This window comes from Pelophylax lessonae (assembly GCF_965119305.1).
Source record: "Pelophylax lessonae genome assembly, chromosome: 4".
In the NCBI taxonomy this organism is placed as follows: Eukaryota; Metazoa; Chordata; class Amphibia; order Anura; family Ranidae; genus Pelophylax; species Pelophylax lessonae.
The window spans coordinates 634,171,153-634,192,279 of NC_138771.1; the positions used below are offsets into that span (position 1 = coordinate 634,171,153).

At 51.2% G+C, this 21,127-nt stretch overlaps 1 protein-coding gene across 1 annotated transcript; it reads right to left on the reverse strand.

Moving 5' to 3' along the window:
* On the reverse strand, positions 1-20,250 carry RANGRF (RAN guanine nucleotide release factor). The gene is made up of 5 exons (XM_082252736.1): positions 20,086-20,250; positions 19,698-19,814; positions 8,432-8,588; positions 5,462-5,556; positions 1-375 (listed from the first exon to the last, which is right to left on the reverse strand). Exons 1-5 carry the CDS (start codon positions 20,163-20,165, stop codon positions 255-257), a joined length of 570 nt encoding a protein of 189 aa, XP_082108862.1. The 5' UTR covers positions 20,166-20,250; the 3' UTR covers positions 1-254.
* Positions 20,251-21,127: the final 877 nt, after the last annotated feature.

Below are 21,127 nucleotides of genomic sequence, written 5' to 3' on the forward strand. Positions count from 1 at the left end.
ACCAGAAGCTGTTTAATTCCTTATTTTGCTACATGCAAAACAAACATATACAATGCAAATCATTCATAGAAAAATCAGTCTTTCCTCATCCAGACAGAAAAGTCCACCAAGTCTCCATAGTATGAAGAAGGATCCTTCCAGGTTCTGCAGGTAGCAGTGCCAAAAGAACTATCCGGAGATAAAGTCCTAGGTAATGGTGGGACATTCTAACTAGGGAAGAGAGAAGAAGCATCACCGGAGGAAGCTCCTTTAAGTCAGCCGAAGATGCCGGGATCGTGTAGATGGAAACTGCACAGGAGACGGTTGAAATCTTCCTGTGTCCAAAGATTAGAGGAGCCGTTCAAAGATCCGGAAGAGGCACTACTGCTGGCCGGACTGAGAGGAGACAAGATGGAGAAGAGAAATAATGAGAGTACCACCTGTACACTGCATTGTACTGTCTATGGTCTGTATCGCCCTGCAGGAGGAAGACAGACTCCTAGCTCCCTTCTGTCTGTATCACCCTGCAGGAGGAGGACAGACTCATAGCTCCCTTCTGTCTGTATCACCCTGCAGGAGGAGGACAGACTCATAGCTCCCTTCTGTCTGTATCACCCTGCAGGAGGAGGACAGACTCATAGCTTCCTTCTGTCTGTATTACCCTGCAGGAGGACAGCCTCATACCCCCCTTCTGTCTGTATCACCCTGCAGGAGGAGAACAGACTCATAGCTCCATTCTGTCTGTATCACCCTGCAGGAAGAGGACAGACTCATAGCCCCTTCTGTCTGTATCGCCCTGCAGGAGGAGGACAGACTCATAGCCCCCTTCTGTCTGTATCACCCTGCAGGAGGAGGACAGACTCATAGCTCCCTTCTGTCTGTATCACCCTGCAGGAGGAGGACAGACTCATAGCTCCCTTCTATCTGTATCACCCTGCAGGAGGAGGACAGACTCATAGCCCCCTTCTGTCTGTATCACCCTGCAGGAGGAGGACAGACTCATAGCTCCCTCCTGTCTGTATCACCCTGCAGGAGGAGGACAGACTCCTAGCCCCCTTCTGTCTGTATCACCCTGCAGGAGGAGGACAGACTCCTAGCTCCCTTCTGTCTGTATCACCCTGCAGGAGGAGGACAGACTCATAGCCCCCTTCTGTCTGTATCACCCTGCAGGAGGAGGACAGACCCATAGCTCCCTTCTGTCTGTATCACCCTGCAGGAGGAGGACAGACTCATAGCTCCCTTCTGTCTGTATCACCCTGCAGGAGGAGGACAGACTCATAGCCCCCTTCTGTCTACATCACCCTGCAGGAGGAGGACAGACTCATAGCTCCCTTCTGTCTATATCACCCTGCAGGAGGAGGACAGACTCATAGCCCCTTCTGTCTGTATCACCCTGCAGGAGGACAGACTCATAGCCCCCTTCTGTCTGTATCACCCAGCAGGAGGAGGACAGACTCATAGCCCCCTTCTGTCTGTATCACCCTGCAGGAGGAGTACAGACTCATAGCCCCCTTCTGTCTGTATCACCCTACAGGAGGAGGACAGACTCATAGCCCCCTTCTGTCTGTATCACCCTGCAGGAGGAGTACAGACTCATAGCCCCCTTCTGTCTGTATCACCCTGCAGGAGGAGTACAGACTCATAGCCCCCTTCTGTCTGTATCACCCTGCAGGAGGAGTACAGACTCATAGCTTCCTTCTGTCTGTATCACCCTGCAGGAGGACGACAGACTCATAGCCCCCTTCTGTCTGTATCACCCTGCAGGAGGAGGACAGACTCATAGCTCCCTTCTGTCTGTATCACCCTGCAGGAGGAGGACAGACTCATAGCCCCCTTCTGTCTGTATCACCCTGCAGGAGGAGGACAGACTCATACCCCCCTTCTGTCTGTATCATCCTGCAGGAGGAGGACAGACTCATAGCTCCCTTCTGTCTGTATCCCCCTGCAGGAGGAGGACAGACTCATAGCTCCCTTCTGTCTGTATCCCCCTGCAGGAGGAGGACAGACTCATAGCCCCCTTCTGTCTGTATCCCCCTGCAGGAGGAGGACAGACTCATAGCTCCCTTCTGTCTGTATCACCCTGCAGGAGGAGGACAGACTCATAGCTCCCTTCTGTCTGTATCCCCCTGCAGGAGGAGGACAGACTCATAGCTCCCTTCTGTCTGTATTACCCTGCAGGAGGAGGATAGACTCATACCCCCCTTCTGTCTGTATCATCCTGCAGGAGGAGGACAGACTCATAGCTCCCTTCTGTCTGTATCACCCTGCAGGAGGACGACAGACTCATAGCCCCCTTCTGTCTGTATCACCCTGCAGGAGGAGGACAGACTCATAGCCCCCTTCTGTCTGTATCACTCTGCAGGAGGAGGACAGACTCATAGCCCCCTTCTGTCTGTATCACCCTGCAGGAAAAGGACAGACTCATAGCCCCCTTCTGTCTGTATCACCCTGCAGGAGGAGGACAGACTCATAGCCCCCTTCTGTCTATATCACCCTGCAGGAGGAGGACAGACTCATAGCTCCCTCCTGTCTGTATCACCCTGCAGGGGGAGGACAGACTCATAGCCCCCTTCTGTCTGTATCACCCTGCAGGAGGAGTACAGACTCATAGCCCCCTTCTGTCTGTATCACCCTGCAGGAGGAGTACAGACTCATAGCCCCCTTCTCTCTGTATCACCCTGCAGGAGGAGTACAGACTCATAGCTTCCTTCTGTCTGTATCACCCTGCAGGAGGACGACAGACTCATAGCCCCCTTCTGTCTGTATCACCCTGCAGGAGGAGGACAGACTCATAGCCCCCTTCTGTCTGTATCACCCTGCAGGAGGAGGACAGACTCATAGCCCCCTTCTGTCTGTATCACTCTGCAGGAGGAGGACAGACTCATAGCCCCCTTCTGTCTGTATCACTCTGCAGGAGGAGGACAGACTCATAGCTTCCTTCTGTCTGTATCACCATGCAGGAGGAGGACAGCCTCATACCCCCCTTCTGTCTGTATCACCCTGCAGGAGGAGAACAGACTCATAGCTCCATTCTGTCTGTATCACCCTGCAGGAGGAGGACAGTCTCATAGCCTCTTCTGTCTGTATCGCCCTGCAGGAGGAGGACAGACTCATAGCTCCCTCCTGTCTGTATCACCCTGCAGGAGGAGGACAGACTCATACCCCCTTCTGTCTGTATCACCCTGCAGGAGGAGGACAGACTCATAGCCCCCTTCTGTCTGTATCACCCTGCAGGAGGAGGACAGACTCATAGCCCCCTTCTGTCTGTATCAGCCTGCAGGAGGAGGACAGACTCATAGCCCCCTTCTGTCTGTATCACCCTGCAGGAGGAGGACAGACTGATAGCTCCCTCCTGTCTGTATCACCCTGCAGGAGGAGGACAGACTCCTAGCCCCTTCTGTCTGTATCGCCCTGCAGGAGGAGGACAGACTCATAGCTCCCTTCTGTCTGTATCACCCTGCAGGGGGAGGACAGACTCATAGCTCCCTTCTGTCTGTATCACCCTGCAGGAGGAGGACAGACTCATAGCCCCCTTCTGTCTGTATCACCCTGCAGGAGGAGGACAGACTCATAGCTCCCTTCTGTCTGTATCACCATGCAGGAGGAGGACAGACCCATAGCCCCCTTCTGTCTGTATCACCCTGCAGGAGGAGGACAGACTCCTAGCTCCCTTCTGTCTGTATCATCCTGCAGGAGGAGTACAGACTCATAGCCCCCTTCTGTCTGTATCACCCTGCAGGAGGAGGACAGACTCATAGCCCCCTTCTGTCTGTATCACCCTGCAGGAGGAGGACAGACTCGTAGCTCCCTTCTGTCTGTATCACCCTGCAGGAGGAGGACAGACTCATAGCTCCCTTCTGTCTGTATCACCCTGCAGGAGGAGGACAGACTCATAGCTCCCTTCTGTCTGTATCACCCTGCAGGAGGAGGACAGACTCATAGCTTCCTTCTGTCTGTGTCACCCTGCAGGAGCAGGACAGACTCATAGCCCCCTTCTGTCTGTATCACCCTGCAGGAGGAGGACAGACTCATAGCCCCCTTCTGTCTGTATCACCCTGCAGGAGGAGGACAGACTCATAGCTCCCTTCTGTCTGTATCACCCTGCAGGAGGAGGACAGACTCATAGCTCCCTTCTGTCTGTATCACCCTGCAGGAGGAGGACAGACTCATAGCTTCCTTCTGTCTGTATCACCATGCAGGAGGAGGACAGCCTCATACCCCCCTTCTGTCTGTATCACCCTGCAGGAGGAGAACAGACTCATAGCTCCATTCTGTCTGTATCACCCTGCAGGAGGAGGACAGTCTCATAGCCTCTTCTGTCTGTATCGCCCTGCAGGAGGAGGACAGACTCATAGCCCCCTTCTGTCTGTATCACCCTGCAGGAGGAGGACAGCCTCATACCCCCCTTCTGTCTGTATCACCCTGCAGGAGGAGAACAGACTCATAGCTCCATTCTGTCTGTATCACCCTGCAGGAGGAGGACAGTCTCATAGCCTCTTCTGTCTGTATCGCCCTGCAGGAGGAGGACAGACTCATAGCCCCCTTCTGTCTGTATCACCCTGCAGGAGGAGGACAGGCTCCTAGCTCCCTTCTGTCTGTATCATCCTGCAGGAGGAGTACAGACTCATAGCCCCCTTCTGTCTGTATCACCCTGCAGGAGGAGGACAGACTCATAGCCCCCTTCTGTCTGTATCACCCTGCAGGAGGAGGACAGACTCATAGCTCCCTTCTGTCTGTATCACCCTGCAGGAGGAGGACAGACTCATAGCTCCCTTCTGTCTGTATCACCCTGCAGGAGGAGGACAGACTCATAGCTTCCTTCTGTCTGTATCACCCTGCAGGAGGAGGACAGCCTCATACCCCCCTTCTGTCTGTATCACCCTGCAGGAGGAGGACAGACTCATAGCTCCATTCTGTCTGTATCACCCTGCAGGAGGAGGACAGACTCATAGCTCCCTCCTGTCTGTATCACCCTGCAGGGGGAGGACAGACTCATAGCTCCCTTCTGTCTGTATCACCCTGCAGGAGGAGGACAGACTCATAGCCCCCTTCTGTCTGTATCACCCTGCAGGAGGAGGACAGACTCATAGCCCCCTTCTGTCTGTATCACCCTGCAGGAGGAGGACAGTCTCATAGCCCCCTTCTGTCTGTATCACTCTGCAGGAGGAAGACAGACTCATAGCCCCCTTCTGTCTGTATCACCCTGCAGGAGGAGTACAGACTCATAGCCCCCTTCTGTCTGTATCACCCTGCAGGAGGAGGACAGACTCATAGCCCCCTTCTGTCTGTATCACCCTGCAGGAGGAGTACAGACTCATAGCCCCCTTCTGTCTGTATCACCCTGCAGGAGGAGTACAGACTCATAGCCCCCTTCTGTCTGTATCACCCTGCAGGAGGAGTACAGACTCATAGCCCCCTTCTCTCTGTATCACCCTGCAGGAGGAGGACAGACTCATAGCCCCCTTCTGTCTCTGTCACTTACTCTATAGCTACAGGATCATTGAATGTCACCAGGAGGTCTGTAGAATATTGTGGCATTCTGAACAAAGCCATGTATATGAGGACCGTGTTCTGAGCCTGAGAAGAGAGAACAAACAGTAATACATATTTATCAAGCAGGACAATATAGTACATGACATACTGAATGTATAGAAGCAAACATGGCATGCTGGGAGTTGTAGTGGTCCCAGGTGAGTCATAGGTATATAGCGTAACCCCAGCAGAAAATGCACACTGCTGAGTTGACCTGGCTTCCTGTGGAAACACCAATCCTGAGCTATAGTTGTTCTACAGTACTGTGCAAATGTTTTAGGCACGAGTGACGAAATGCTGTAAAAGAAAGAATGCTTTCAAAAATATATAGATTTTAATTGTTAATTTGTATCAATTTACAAAATGCAAAGCAAGCGAACAGAAGAAAAATCTAAAATCAATATTTGGTGTGACCCCCCTTTGGCTTCAAACCAGCATCAATTCTTACACTTGGGGAATTTGTAGGATTAGGGTCAGGTGTATGATTAACCAGTTATACCAAGCAGGAGCTAATGATCATCAATTTCATATGTAGGTTGAAACACAGTCATTACCTGAAACAGAAACAGCTGTGTGGAAGGCTTAAACTGGGTGAGGAACAGCCAAACTCTGCTACTAAGGTGAGGTTGTGGAAGAGTTTCATGTCACAGGTCATACACCATGGCAATACTAAGTACAGCAACAAGACACAGGGGAAGTATACTAAATCAGCAAGGTCTCTCCAAGGAAAGATTTCCCAGCAGACTGGGATTTCAAGATGTGTTGTTCAAGCTCTTTTGAAGAAGCACAAAGAAACGGGCAAGGCTGAGGGCCATAGACGCAGTGATCGGCCAGGGAAACAATGCAGCAGATGAAGGCCACATCATACTTACTTCCCTTCCACATCGGAAGATGTCCAGCAGTGCCACCAGCACAGAACTAGCAGAAACCAGTGGGACCCAGATACACCTATCTACCGTCCGGAGAAGTTTCGCCAGTGGTGGTCTTCATGGAAAAATTGCAGCTGAAAAGCTACCATACCTCCGACATGGCAACAAGGCTAAGCGACTAAACTATGCAGGACACCATAGGAACTGGGTTGCATAAAAATGGCAGCAGGTGCTCTGGACTGATGAGCCAAAATGTGAAATATTTGGCTGTAGCAGGAGGCAGTTTGTTGGTAGAGGGCTGGAGAGCGGTACAATAATTATAGTCTGCAGGCAAACTGTGAAGCATGATGGAGGTTCCTTGCAAGTTTGGGGCTACATTTCTGCAAATGGCGTTGGAGATTTGGTCATGATCAATGCTCAGAAATACAGGCAGATACTTATCAATCATGCCATACCAGCGTGTGATTGGCCCCAAATGTATTCTGCAGCAGGACAAAAACATACAGCCAATTTCATTAGAAACTATCTCCAGTGTAAAGAAGAACAAGGAGACCTGCAAGTGATGGTTTGGCCCCCACAGAGCCCTGATCTCACCATCATGGAGTCTGTCTGGGATTACATGAAGAGACAGAAGGATTTGAGGCAGCCGACATCCAGAGAAGATGTGTAGTTAGTTCTCCAACATGTTTGGAACAACCTACCTGCCGAGTTCCTTCAACAACTGTAAGTGTCAGTAGAAGAATTGATACTGTTTTGAAGGCAAAGGGTGGTCACACCTAATATTGATTTGGATTTATCTTCTGTTCATTGATTGTTGATTGATTGATTAATTAATTAAACCTATTAAACACTTCTAATTCTAAAAGCATTCTTCATTTACAGAATTTTTTCACACCTGTCTAAAACCTTTGCACAGCAGTGTACTTTGGATTCTCGCTCCTTCTCCTGCAATATATAAACCATGCCACAGGAATGTCCTCAGCAGATGAATGGAGCTAAAAACTAAGCTATTACCTGTTAACTTGATTTCCAGGATGGCTTTAACCAGTTGCCGACTGTGCACAGTACATTTACTGCGGCAGTCAGCCCCGGCCAGGCAGAGTGACGTAGATCTACGCCGCTCGCCTGTCACCGGGTTTTGAGCCAATAGCGGGCGAGCGTGCGCCCGCTGAGTGGCGCGCCCGCCTCGGCTCGTTCACAGAGGAGTCCGGGCGTGTGACCAGCAGACCCGATGTCCGCCGGTCACACTACGATCGTCGGTAGAGCGGGAGAAAGGCGGGCGGCTTATGTAAACAAGCCGCCTGTCATTCTCCCCTGTGTAAAAATGGAGATCAGACGGTTCTACTATGTAGAACCGTTGAGCTTTGTTTTTACAATAGTAGACCTGTCCCATCACAGTTAGAAACACGCCCCTAGGACACACTTAACCCCTCCCTCTCCAATACAGTTAACCCCTTGACATTGACCTGGCGTCCGTCCAAAAAGAGTGTAAGGAACCTGCACTGGAACTGCAACCTCTGCAACCCTCCAGGAACTGGGTAAGCCTCCACACTGTAGATCCCCCTAAAGGGCATTAAGTCAAGAGTGAGAGGGGTCCCTCCATCCCCTCCGCATACCAGAAGTACTGGGCTGGGCTGGGCTCTCCCCCCCCCCCCGAGTTCCCCAGCTACACTCCTCAGGGACACTGCCCCAGTTTAGGAAAGGCCAGGGTCGGGAGGCTCATGCCACCTAGCATGGCCCATGGCCCAGTTTTCTCTTGAAGTGATCCTATCTGGACGAGGAACACAAAATACTGAGAGTCTCTGTCTCTCTCCTGTATTTAAATGAATATGGATTGCGTTTCCTGTGCTGGGTGGGAGGAGCCTATCTCTCAATAATGCCGTCCTGGAAGATGACTGTGGAAAATTATTTTACCAAATCCCACTGCCAAAGTCACCCAAGAGGCATAAGAAGCCATGGCTTCATATTGTGAAGATAGGAATCTGGAGAACTTGCACTCAGCTGTATAATGTGTAACCCGGAACCGGAGGAATGGAAATGGTTGGAATTACCTGTTCGTTGAATTTGGATACAAGCTGCTGTCCGGTGAGCGCCCAGGCACTGGAGCAGCTGCTGAGGGAGAGTTGTGCCAGTGGGAGGGGCTCAACGCTGATAATCTCCGCCTTTCCCTGGGCGTCATTGCTGGTGGCAACATCTTCAAAGTGGTACCTACCCCAGAGACAAGAGGGGAATCATTACCTGCCGCTCCGTACTCTATGACATATAACCACTTGACATCCAGAAGATTTAACCCCCACCTTCATGACCATGCCATTTTTTGCGATACGGCACTGCATTACTTTAACTGACAATTGTGCGGTCATGCAACACTGTACATATATTTTTATTTATGTCCCTTTTTCCCACAAATAGAGATTTATTTTGGTGGTATTTACCTCTGCGTTTATTTTTTGCTATATGAACAAAAAGAAAAACTGACATTTTGAAAAAAAAAAAATATATACAGTATCTCACAAAAGTGAGTACACCCCTCACATTTTTGTAAATATTTTATTATATCTTTTCATGTGACAACACTGAAGAAATGACACTTTGCTACAATGTAAAGTAGTGAGTGTACAGCTTGTATAACAGTGTAAATTTGCTGTCCCCTCAAAATAACTCAACACACAGCCATTAATGTCTAAACTGCTGGCAACAAAAGTGAGTACACCTCTAAGGAAAATCTCCAAATTGGGCCCAAAGTGTCAATATTTTGTGTGGCCACCATTATTTTCCAGCGCTGCCTTAACCCTCTTGGGTATGGAGTTCACCAGAGCTTCACAGGTTGCCACTGGAGTCTTCTTCCACTCCTCCATGATGTCATCACGGAGCTGGTGGATGTTAGAGACCTTGCGCTCCTCCACCTTCCGTTTGAGGATGTCCCACAGATGCTCAATAGGGTTTAGGTCTGGAGACATGCTTGGCCAGTCCATCAACTTTACCCTCAGCTTCTTTAGCAAGACAGTGATCGTCTTGGAGGTGTTTGGGGTCGTTATCATGTTAGAATACTGCCCTGCGGCCCAGTCTCTGAAGAGAGGGGATCATGCTCTGCTTCAGTATGTCACAGTACATTTTGGCATTCATGGTTCCCTCAATGATCTGTAGCTCCCCAGTGCCGGCAGCACTCATGCAGCCCCAGACCATGACACTCCCACCATCATACTTGACTGTAGGCAAGACACACTTGTCTTTGTACTCCTCACCTGGTTGCCGCCACACACGCTTGACACCATCTGAACCAAATAAGTTTATCTTGGTCTCATCAGACCACAGGACATGGTTCCAGTAATCCATGTCCTTAGTCTGCTTGTCTTCAGCAAACTGTTTGCGGGCTTTCTTGAGCATCATCTTTAGAAGAGGCTTCCTTCTGGGACGACAGCCATGCAGACCAATTTGATGCAGTGTGTGGCGTATGGTCTGAGCACTGACAGGCTGACCCCCCCACCCCTTCAACCTCTGCAGCAATACTGACAGCACTCCTACATCTATTTCTTAAAGACAACCTCTGGATATGACGCTGAGCACGTGCACTCAACTTCTTTGGTCGACCATGGCGAGGCCTGTTCTGAGTGGAACCTGTCCTGGTAAACCGCTGTATGGCTTTGGCCATCGTGCTGCAGCTCAGTTTCAGGGTCTTGGCAATCTTATTGTAACCTAGGCCATCTTTACGTAGAGCAATAATTCTTTTTTTCAGATCCTCAGAGAGTGCTTTGCCATGAGGTGCCATGTTGAACTTCCAGTGACCAGTATGAGAGAGTGAGAGCGATAACACCAAATTTAACACTCCTGCTCCCCATTCACACCTGAGACCTTGTAACACTAACGAGTCACGTGACACCGGAGAGGGAAAATGGCTATTTGGTCCAAATTTGGACATTTTCACTTAGGGGTGTACTCACTTTTGTTGCCAGCGGTTTAGACATTAATGGCTGTGTTGAGTTATTTTGAGGGGACAGCAAATTTACACTGTTATACAAGCTGTACACTCACTACTTTACATTGTAGCAAAGTGTAATTTCTTCAGTGTTGTCACATGAAAAGATAGAATAAAATATTTACATAAATGTGAGGGGTGTACTCACTTTTGTGAGATACTGTATATATATTTTTTTTACTTTCTGCTATAAAGCATATCAAATAATAATAAAAAATGTCTTCATAAATTCAGGCCAATATGTATTCTGCTACATCTTTTTTGTAAAAAAAATCCCAATAAGCGTATATTAATTGGTTTATGCAAAAAGTTATAGCGTCTACAAACTATGGAATATTTTTTATTATTTATTTACTAGTAATGGCGGCAATCATCAACTTATAGTGGGACTGCGATATTGCGGCAGACATTCTGACACTAGCTGACACTTTTTGGGGACCAGTGACACCAATACAAACATGAGTGCTAGAAAAAATATGCACTGTCACTGTACTGATGACACTGGCTTGAAAGGGGTCAACATCATGGGCAATCAAAGAGTTAACTGTGTGCCTAGCCAGTGTTTGTGCACTGGGAGGTGCTTTTATTAGGGGAAGACATGGATCCTAGTCCCTGCTTTGCAGAAACACAGGATCCATGCCTATTCTACTGACAGATCACCGTTCTGCCTCCCTGCTAGATCATCAATGGGTGCCAGTCGACAGAGAGTCCTTGGTGACTCCCGCTGTGTGATCACAGCGGGAGCGAGCCCCCAGCGGCCCGCATGCGCACCTCTTACCCGGAAGAGCCTTGTCACGTATATACACTATATTACAAAAAGAATTGGCATCCCAGTCTTAAGCCTCGTACACACGCAACGATTGTTGGCCGACCGATCGGCCGTCTTTTGTCCAGTGTTGTTGTGTTGGTTGAAATGTGCTCTAGACTGCACACGAATTTTCTCAGCCAACAACAACCAACTTCAGAAGGGATGTCATGTGATGGTTTACTTTCCGTGTGTTTTTTCTTCTCTGAGCATGCCCAGTCTTGCTCATCTGATGTTTGTCTGCCGAAATCTGTACTGACTGACGGAAAATCGGCCGTTGTGGTGACGGCCAACAAAAATTTTATAGCATGCACACCAGATTTTGTTCGGACGAAAAGTCGCAGTCGGTTGTCGGAAGCATCATACTAACAAGCCGACAATCGGCCGATCGGACGTTGGCCGAAAATTCCCGGCCAATAATCGTTGCGTGTGTATGAGGCATTAGTCCGTAGGGTTCAATATTGAGTTGGCCCACCTTTGCAGCTATAACAGCTTCAACTCTTCTAGGAAGGCTGTCCACAAGGTTTAGGAGTGTCTATGGGAATGTTTGACTATTGTTTCAGAAGAAGGCCTGGCTTGCAGTCTCTGCTCTAATTCACCCCAAAGGTGTTCTATCAGGTTGAGGTCAGGACTCTATGCAGGCCAACCAAGTTCCTCCACCCCAAACTCACTCATCCATGTCTTTATGGAGCTTGCTTTGTGCAGTGGTGCGGAGTCATGTTGGATCAGGAAGGGGCCATCCCCAAACTCCTCCCACAAAGTTGGGAGAATGAAATTGTCCAAAATGTCTTGGTATGCTGATGCCTTAGGAGTTCCCTTCACTGGAACTAAGGGGCCAAACCCAACCCCTGAGAAACAACCCCACACCATAATCCCCCCTCCACCAAATGATTTGAATCCGTGCACAAAGCAAGGTCCATTAAGACATGGATGAACGAGATTGAGGTGGTGGAACTTGACTGTCCTGCACAGAGTCCTGACCTCAAACATATAGAATACCTCTGGGATGAATTAGAGCAGAGTCTGCGAGTCAGGCCTTCTCGTGCAACATCAGAGCCTGACATTACAAATGCTTTTCTGGAAGAATGGTCAAACATTCCCATAAACACACTCCTAAACCTTGTGGACAGCCTTCCCAGAAGAGTTGAAGCTGTTATAGCTGTAAAGGGTGGGCCAACCCAATATTGAACCCTACGGACTAAGACAGGGATGCCAACAAAGTTCATGTGTGTGTAAAGGCAGGCGTCCCAATACTTTTGGTAATATAGTGTATACGTGATCATATGCACAGGTGCTGGCCGGTAGCAGTAAAACTGCTATGGGGCGGACCTGAAGTGGTTAAATATATTCCTCAATAGCCACAAAGGACAAACATTCACTCTGCGTGAGCCAAAAGACGTTACAAACCCAGATATTACGTTGTAAAAGCAGCAGTGACATCATCAATGTGCTGTACATAGCCTGTGCAGAAAGCAGAGCTGTGGGAGGGGCCCAGCAGTTCTGCCCACTACATGCTGTAGGAGGGGCTTAGCAGCTCCACCTATTACAAGTGTAAAACTACAGAAGGGGGCGGGGACAAGACCAGTGTAGGAGTGCAGATCTAGGTTGTAAGGTGGAGTGCTTAAAAATAAAAAAGTCCAACTGAATTGTCAGGTGCATCAAAACAAAAAGATGTGCAAGGACTCTCTGTGTAGAAGCAGCAGCCCCTCTCTCTCTGTGTAGAAGCAGCGGCCTCTCTCTCTCTCTCTCTCTGTGTAGAAGCAGCGGCCTCCCTCTCTCTCTGTGTAGAAGCAGCGGCCTCTCTCTCTCTCTGTGTAGAAGCAGCGGCCTCTCTCTCTCTCTGTGTAGAAGCAGCGGCCTCTCTCTCTCTCTGTGTAGAAGCAGCGGCCTCTCTCTCTCTCTCTGTGTAGAAGCAGCGGCCTCCCTCTCTCTCTGTGTAGAAGCAGCGGCCTCTCTCTCTCTCTGTGTAGAAGCAGCGGCCTCTCTCTCTCTCTGTGTAGAAGCAGCGGCCTCTCTCTCTCTCTATGTAGAAGCAGCGGCCTCTCTCTCTCTCTGTGTAGAAGCAGCGGCCTCTCTCTCTCTCTGTGTAGAAGCAGCGGCCTCTCTCTCTCTCTGTGTAGAAGCAGCGGCCTCCCTCTCTCTCTGTGTAGAAGCAGCGGCCTCTCTCTCTCTCTGTGTAGAAGCAGCGGCCTCTCTCTCTCTCTGTGTAGAAGCAGCGGCCTCTCTCTCTCTCTCTGTAGAAGCAGCGGCCTCTCTCTCTCTGTGTAGAAGCAGCGGCCTCTCTCTGTGTAGAAGCAGCGGCCTCTCTCTCTCTCTATGTAGAAGCAGCGGCCTCTCTCTCTCTGTGTAGAAGCAGCGGCCTCTCTCTCTCTCTCTCTCTCTCTCTCTCTCTCTGTGTAGAAGCAGCGGCCTATCTCTCTCTCTGTAGAAGCAGAGGCCTCTCTCTCTCTCTCTCTGTGTAGAAGCAGCGGCCTCTCTCTCTCCGTGTAGAAGCAGCGGCCTCTCTCTCTCCGTGTAGAAGCAGCGGCCTCTCTCTCTCCGTGTAGAAGCAGCGGCCTCTCTCTCTCTCTGTGTAGAAGCAGCGGCCTCTCTCCCTCTCTGTGTAGAAGCAGCGGCCTCTCTCCCTCTCTGTGTAGAAGCAGCGGCCTCTCTCCCTCTCTGTGTAGAAGCAGCGGCCTCTCTCTCTCTCTCTGTAGAAGCAGCGGCCTCTCTCTCTCTGTGTAGAAGCAGCGGCCTCTCTCTCTCTCTCTGTAGAAGCAGCGGCCTCTCTCTCTCTCTCTCTCTCTGTAGAATCAGCGGCCTCTCTCTCTCTCTCTGTAGAAGCAGCGGCCTCTCTCTCTCTCTCTGTGTAGAAGCAGCGGCCTCTCTCTCTCTCTCTGTGTAGAAGCAGCGGCCTATCTCTCTCTCTGTGTAGAAGCAGCGGCCTCTCTCTCTCTCTCTCTGTAGAAGCAGCGGCCTCTCTCTCTCTCTCTCTGTAGAAGCAGCGGCCTATCTCTCTCTCTGTGTAGAAGCAGCGGCCTCTCTCTCTCTCTCTCTGTGTAGAAGCAGCGGCCTCTCTCTCTCTGTGTAGAAGCAGCGGCCTCTCTCTCTCTCTCTCTGTAGAAGCAGCGGCCTCTCACTCTCTCTGTGTAGAAGCAGCGGCCTCTCTCTCTCTGTGTAGAAGCAGCGGCCTCTCTCTCTCTCTCTCTGTAGAAGCAGCGGCCTCTCTCTCTCTCTGTGTAGAAGCAGCGGCCTCTCTCTCTCTCTGTGTAGAAGCAGCGGCCTCTCTCTCTCTCTGTGTAGAAGCAGCGGCCTCTCTCTCTCTATGTAGAAGCAGCGGCCTCTCTCTCTCTGTGTAGAAGCAGCAGCCTCTCTCTCTCTCTCTCTCTCTCTCTCTGTGTAGAAGCAGCGGCCTATCTCTCTCTCTGTAGAAGCAGAGGCCTCTCTCTCTCTCTCTGTGTAGAAGCAGCGGCCTCTCTCTCTCCGTGTAGAAGCAGCGGCCTCTCTCTCTCCGTGTAGAAGCAGCGGCCTCTCTCTCTCTCTGTGTAGAAGCAGCGGCCTCTCTCCCTCTCTGTGTAGAAGCAGCGGCCTCTCTCCCTCTCTGTGTAGAAGCAGCGGCCTCTCTCCCTCTCTGTGTAGAAGCAGCGGCCTCTCTCTCTCTCTCTGTAGAAGCAGCGGCCTCTCTCTCTCTGTGTAGAAGCAGCGGCCTCTCTCTCTCTCTCTGTAGAAGCAGCGGCCTCTCTCTCTCTCTCTCTCTGTAGAAGCAGCGGCCTCTCTCTCTCTCTCTGTAGAAGCAGCGGCCTCTCTCTCTCTCTCTGTGTAGAAGCAGCGGCCTCTCTCTCTCTCTCTGTGTAGAAGCAGCGGCCTATCTCTCTCTCTGTGTAGAAGCAGCGGCCTCTCTCTCTCTCTGTAGAAGCAGCGGCCTCTCTCTCTCTCTCTGTGTGTAGAAGCAGCGGCCTCTCTCTCTCTCTCTCTGTAGAAGCAGCGGCCTATCTCTCTCTCTGTGTAGAAGCAGCGGCCTCTCTCTCTCTCTCTCTGTGTAGAAGCAGCGGCCTCTCTCTCTCTGTGTAGAAGCAGCGGCCTCTCTCTCTCTCTCTCTGTAGAAGCAGCGGCCTCTCACTCTCTCTCTGTGTAGAAGCAGCGGCCTCTCTCTCTCTGTGTAGAAGCAGCGGCCCCTCTCTCTCTCTGTGTAGAAGCAGCGGCCTCTCTCTCTCTCTGTGTGTAGAAGCAGCGGCCTCTCTCTCTCTCTGTCTAGAAGCAGCGGCCTCTCTCTTTCTCTCTCTGTCTAGAAGCAGCGGCCTCTCTCTTTCTCTCTCTCTCTCTGTAGAAGCAGCGGCCTCTCTCTTTCTCTCTCTCTCTCTGTGCAGAAGCAGCGGCCTCTCTCTCTCTCTCTGTGTAGAAGCAGCGGCCTCTCTCTTTCTCTCTCTCTCTCTGTAGAAGCAGCGGCCTCTCTCTCCCTCTCTGTGTAGAAGCAGCGGCCTCTCTCCCTCTCTGTGTAGAAGCAGCGCCCTCTCTCCCTCTCTGTGTAGAAGCAGCGGCCTCTCTCTCTCTCTGTGTAGAAGCAGCGGCCTCTCTCTCTCTGTGTAGAAGCAGCGGCCTCTCTCTCTCTCTCTCTGTAGAAGCAGCGGCCTCTCTCTCTCTCTCTGTAGAAGCAGCGGCCTCTCTCTCTCTCTCTCTGTGTAGAAGCAGCGGCCTCTCTCTCTCTCTCTGTGTAGAAGCAGCGGCCTCTCTCTCTCTCTGTGTAGAAGCAGCGGCCTCTCTCTCTCTCTCTCTGTGTAGAAGCAGCGGCCTCTCTCTCTCTCTCTGTGTAGAAGCAGCGGCCTCTCTCTCTCTCTCTCTGTAGAAGCAGCGGCCTCTCTCTCTCTCTGTGTAGAAGCAGCGGCCTCTCTCTCTCTCTCTCTGTGTAGAAGCAGCGGCCTCTCTCTCTCTCTGTGTAGAAGCAGCGGCCTCTCTCTCTCTGTGTAGAAGCAGCGGCCTCTCTCTCTCTCTCTGTAGAAGCAGCGGCCTCTCTCTCTCTCTCTGTAGAAGCAGCGGCCTCTCTCTCTCTCTCTGTGTAGAAGCAGCGGCCTCTCTCTCTCTCTGTGTAGAAGCAGCGGCCTCTCTCTCTCTCTCTCTGTGTAGAAGCAGCGGCCTCTCTCTCTCTCTGTGTAGAAGCAGCGGCCTCTCTCTCTCTGTGTAGAAGCAGCGGCCTCTCTCTCTCTCTCTGTAGAAGCAGCGGCCTCTCTCTCTCTCTCTCTGTGTAGAAGCAGCGGCCTCTCTCTCTCTCTCTCTGTGTAGAAGCAGCGGCCTCTCTCTCTCTCTCTGTGTAGAAGCAGCGGCCTCTCTCTCTCTCTCTCTGTGTAGAAGCAGCGGCCTCTCTCTCTCTCTGTGTAGAAGCAGCGGCCTCTCTCTCTCTCTGTGTAGAAGCAGCGGCCTCTCTCTCTCTCTCTCTGTGTAGAAGCAGCGGCCTCTCTCTCTCTCTGTGTAGAAGCAGCGGCCTCTCTCTCTCTGTGTAGAAGCAGCGGCCTCTCTCTCTCTCTCTGTCTAGAAGCAGCGGCCTCTCTCTTTCTCTCTCTCTGTCTAGAAGCAGCGGCCTCTCTCTCTCTCTCTGTGTAGAAGCAGCGGCCTCTCTCTCTCTCTGTGTAGAAGCAGCGGCCTCTCTCTCTCTCTCTGTGTAGAAGCAGCGGCCTCTCTCTTTCTCTCTCTCTGTCTAGAAGCAGCGGCCTCTCTCTCTCTCTCTGTGTAGAAGCAGCGGCCTCTCTCTCTCTCTGTGTAGAAGCAGCGGCCTCTCTCTCTCTCTCTGTGTAGAAGCAGCGGCCTCTCTCTTTCTCTCTCTCTGTCTAGAAGCAGCGGCCTCTCTCTCTCTCTCTGTGTAGAAGCAGCGGCCTCTCTCTCTCTCTCTGTGTAGAAGCAGCGGCCTCTCTCTCTCTCTCTCTGTGTAGAAGCAGCGGCCTCTCTCTCTCTCTGTGTAGAAGCAGCGGCCTCTCTCTCTCTCTGTGTAGAAGCAGCGGCCTCTCTCTCTCTCTCTCTGTGTAGAAGCAGCGGCCTCTCTCTCTCTCTGTGTAGAAGCAGCGGCCTCTCTCTCTCTGTGTAGAAGCAGCGGCCTCTCTCTCTCTCTGTGTAGAAGCAGCGGCCTCTCTCTCTCTCTCTGTGTAGAAGCAGCGGCCTCTCTCTCTCTGTGTAGAAGCAGTGGCCTCTCTCTCTCTCTGTGTAGAAGCAGCGGCCTCTCTCTCTCTCTCTGTGTAGAAGCAGCGGCCTCTCTCTTTCTCTCTCTCTGTCTAGAAGCAGCGGCCTCTCTCTCTCTCTCTGTGTAGAAGCAGCGGCCTCTCTCTCTCTCTGTGTAGAAGCAGCGGCCTCTCTCTCTCTCTCTGTGTAGAAGCAGCGGCCTCTCTCTTTCTCTCTCTCTGTCTAGAAGCAGCGGCCTCTCTCTCTCTCTCTGTGTAGAAGCAGCGGCCTCTCTCTCTCTCTGTGTAGAAGCAGCGGCCTCTCTCTCTCTCTCTGTGTAGAAGCAGCGGCCTCTCTCTCTCTCTCTGTGTAGAAGCAGCGGCCTCTCTCTCTCTCTCTGTGTAGAAGCAGCGGCCTCTCTCTCTCTCTCTGTGTAGAAGCAGCGGCCTCTCTCTCTCTCTGTGTAGAAGCAGCGGCCTCTCTCTCTCTCTGTGTAGAAGCAGCGGCCTCTCTCTCTCTCTCTCTGTGTAGAAGCAGCGGCCTCTCTCTCTCTCTGTGTAGAAGCAGCGGCCTCTCTCTCTCTGTGTAGAAGCAGCGGCCTCTCTCTCTCTCTCTGTGTAGAAGCAGCGGCCTCTCTCTTTCTCTCTCTCTGTCTAGAAGCAGCGGCCTCTCTCTCTCTCTCTGTGTAGAAGCAGCGGCCTCTCTCTCTCTCTGTGTAGAAGCAGCGGCCTCTCTCTCTCTCTCTGTGTAGAAGCAGCGGCCTCTCTCTTTCTCTCTCTCTGTCTAGAAGCAGCGGCCTCTCTCTCTCTGTGTAGAAGCAGCGGCCTCTCTCTCTCTCTGTGTAGAAGCAGCGGCCTCTCTCTCTCTCTCTCTGTGTAGAAGCAGCGGCCTCTCTCTTTCTCTCTCTCTGTCTAGAAGCAGCGGCCTCTCTCTCTCTCTCTGTGTAGAAGCAGCGGCCTCTCTCTCTCTCTGTGTAGAAGCAGCGGCCTCTCTCTCTCTCTCTCTGTGTAGAAGCAGCGGCCTCTCTCTTTCTCTCTCTCTGTCTAGAAGCAGCGGCCTCTCTCTCTCTCTCTGTGTAGAAGCAGCGGCCTCTCTCTCTCTCTGTGTAGAAGCAGCGGCCTCTCTCTCTCTCTCTGTGTAGAAGCAGCGGCCTCTCTCTCTCTCTCTGTGTAGAAGCAGCGGCCTCTCTCTCTCTCTCTGTGTAGAAGCAGCGGCCTCTCTCTCTCTCTGTGTAGAAGCAGCGGCCTCTCTCTCTCTCTGTGTAGAAGCAGCGGCCTCTCTCTCTCTCTCTCTGTGTAGAAGCAGCGGCCTCTCTCTCTCTCTGTGTAGAAGCAGCGGCCTCTCTCTCTCTGTGTAGAAGCAGCGGCCTCTCTCTCTCTCTCTGTGTAGAAGCAGCGGCCTCTCTCTTTCTCTCTCTCTGTCTAGAAGCAGCGGCCTCTCTCTCTCTCTCTGTGTAGAAGCAGCGGCCTCTCTCTCTCTCTGTGTAGAAGCAGCGGCCTCTCTCTCTCTCTCTGTGTAGAAGCAGCGGCCTCTCTCTTTCTCTCTCTCTGTCTAGAAGCAGCGGCCTCTCTCTCTCTGTGTAGAAGCAGCGGCCTCTCTCTCTCTCTGTGTAGAAGCAGCGGCCTCTCTCTCTCTCTCTCTGTGTAGAAGCAGCGGCCTCTCTCTTTCTCTCTCTCTGTCTAGAAGCAGCGGCCTCTCTCTCTCTCTCTGTGTAGAAGCAGCGGCCTCTCTCTCTCTCTCTGTGTAGAAGCAGCGGCCTCTCTCTCTCTCTCTGTGTAGAAGCAGCGGCCTCTCTCTCTCTCTGTGTAGAAGCAGCGGCCTCTCTCTCTCTCTGTGTAGAAGCAGCGGCCTCTCTCTCTCTCTCTCTGTGTAGAAGCAGCGGCCTCTCTCTCTCTCTGTGTAGAAGCAGCGGCCTCTCTCTCTCTCTGTGTAGAAGCAGCGGCCTCTCTCTCTCTCTCTCTGTGTAGAAGCAGCGGCCTCTCTCTCTCTCTGTGTAGAAGCAGCGGCCTCTCTCTCTCTGTGTAGAAGCAGCGGCCTCTCTCTCTCTCTGTGTAGAAGCAGCGGCCTCTCTCTCTCTCTCTGTGTAGAAGCAGCGGCCTCTCTCTCTCTCTCTGTGTAGAAGCAGCGGCCTCTCTCTCTCTCTGTGTAGAAGCAGCGGCCTCTCTCTCTCTCTGTGTAGAAGCAGCGGCCTCTCTCTCTCTCTGTGTAGAAGCAGCGGCCTCTCTCTCTCTCTGTGTAGAAGCAGCGGCCTCTCTCTCTCTCTCTCTGTGTAGAAGCAGCGGCCTCTCTCTCTCTCTGTGTAGAAGCAGCGGCCTCTCTCTCTCTGTGTAGAAGCAGCGGCCTCTCTCTCTCTCTGTGTAGAAGCAGCGGCCTCTCTCAGCCTCAGCCTTAGAATGAAATCCGAGTGTATTACCGTGCAGCGTCGGGGTCCGTCATACCGCCCTGATACTCCAGAAGCTCCACAATGATACTCTGATCTGTGTGCTGATTGGCGAACACCTCCTGATTGTCGGGGATCTCCCGCAGGTCACTGGTGGGAAAATGACAGGAGTGAGGCACAAGAGCTTACAATCACGGACACCAATGATGGCGCACTATTCCTCCTACTGACACCAATGATGGGACACTATTCCCTCCCACTGACACCAATGATGGGGCACTATTCCTCCCACTGACACCAATAATGGACCGTAAACTGGCTCTTTGTTTAGAAAGTTTGGGGACCCCAGATACAGAAAATATACAATGTGAGCCCCTCCCCCAGTCACTCTATATAGAAGATCTACAATTCCCCTCCTCACCTGACATCTTGTATTGATGGGGGGAGGAGAGCAGAGAAGGCTCCTCCAAACAGAGGACGTTGTACAGCTGTGCCTTCCATAGCAGAGAACTGAGAACTCCCAGCATGCACCGCAGCACTCACTCCACATGCACGCACTGCTTCTCAACTACAACTCCCAGCATGCACTACGAATGCTTCTTCTGCTTTATAAGCTCTTCAAATCAGCTGCCCATCTTTATATTATGTTTTCTGGTTGCATAGCAATACACGTCTGCAGCCAAGTGTCTTAGTTTTTATTCGCGGAAGAAAATCCCTTAGGTAAGGCCGAGGACCGTGTGAGGGGAGTGCGCATGCGCAGTACGACCGACGGCCTCCTGATTCTGAGAAACATGAAATAATTCCGTCAGCGGTTTCTGCTAGATTATTAAAACGGAGAGATTTTTTTTTTCATGAATTTTAAAGAACGTTTATAACAAGTGCTGGCAGTGACATCCGTGAAGCCAAGTTCGGCCATTTTATCTATGGGCAGGAAGTGCCCACCTTCCAGTTCGTGGCGGGAAATTATCTCATTTAAATATATTGTAATTTATATCAGAGAACATAACGTATATATTATGTTGTCAGTGCATGAATGGTGTTCTGGCAGTGGTGTATTGAAGAGAGTGCCGCCATATTATCTATGGGCAAGACGTGAGCTCCCAGAGCCATGTCACTAGTGTTTGGTTTTCTTGTAATCTATGTCAAATAAAGTTATAAATGAAGGAGAACTTTATCTTTTTTTTTTGACAGAATATGAAGTCCTGGCAGTGAATTAAAGTGTATCTAAAGCCACAACTTTGGTTTAGTTTTGGACAGAGTGGGCAAGGATTCCTTAAATTCTTGTCTCCCATTGAGAGATTCCTTCTATTCTTGTCTCCCATGGAGAGATTCCTTCTATTCTTGTCTCCCATTGAGAGATTCCTTCAATCCCCATCTCTCATGGAGAGATTCCTTGTCTCCCATCGAGAGATTCCTTCTATTCTTGTCTCCCATCGAGAGATTCCTTCTATTCTTGTCTCCCA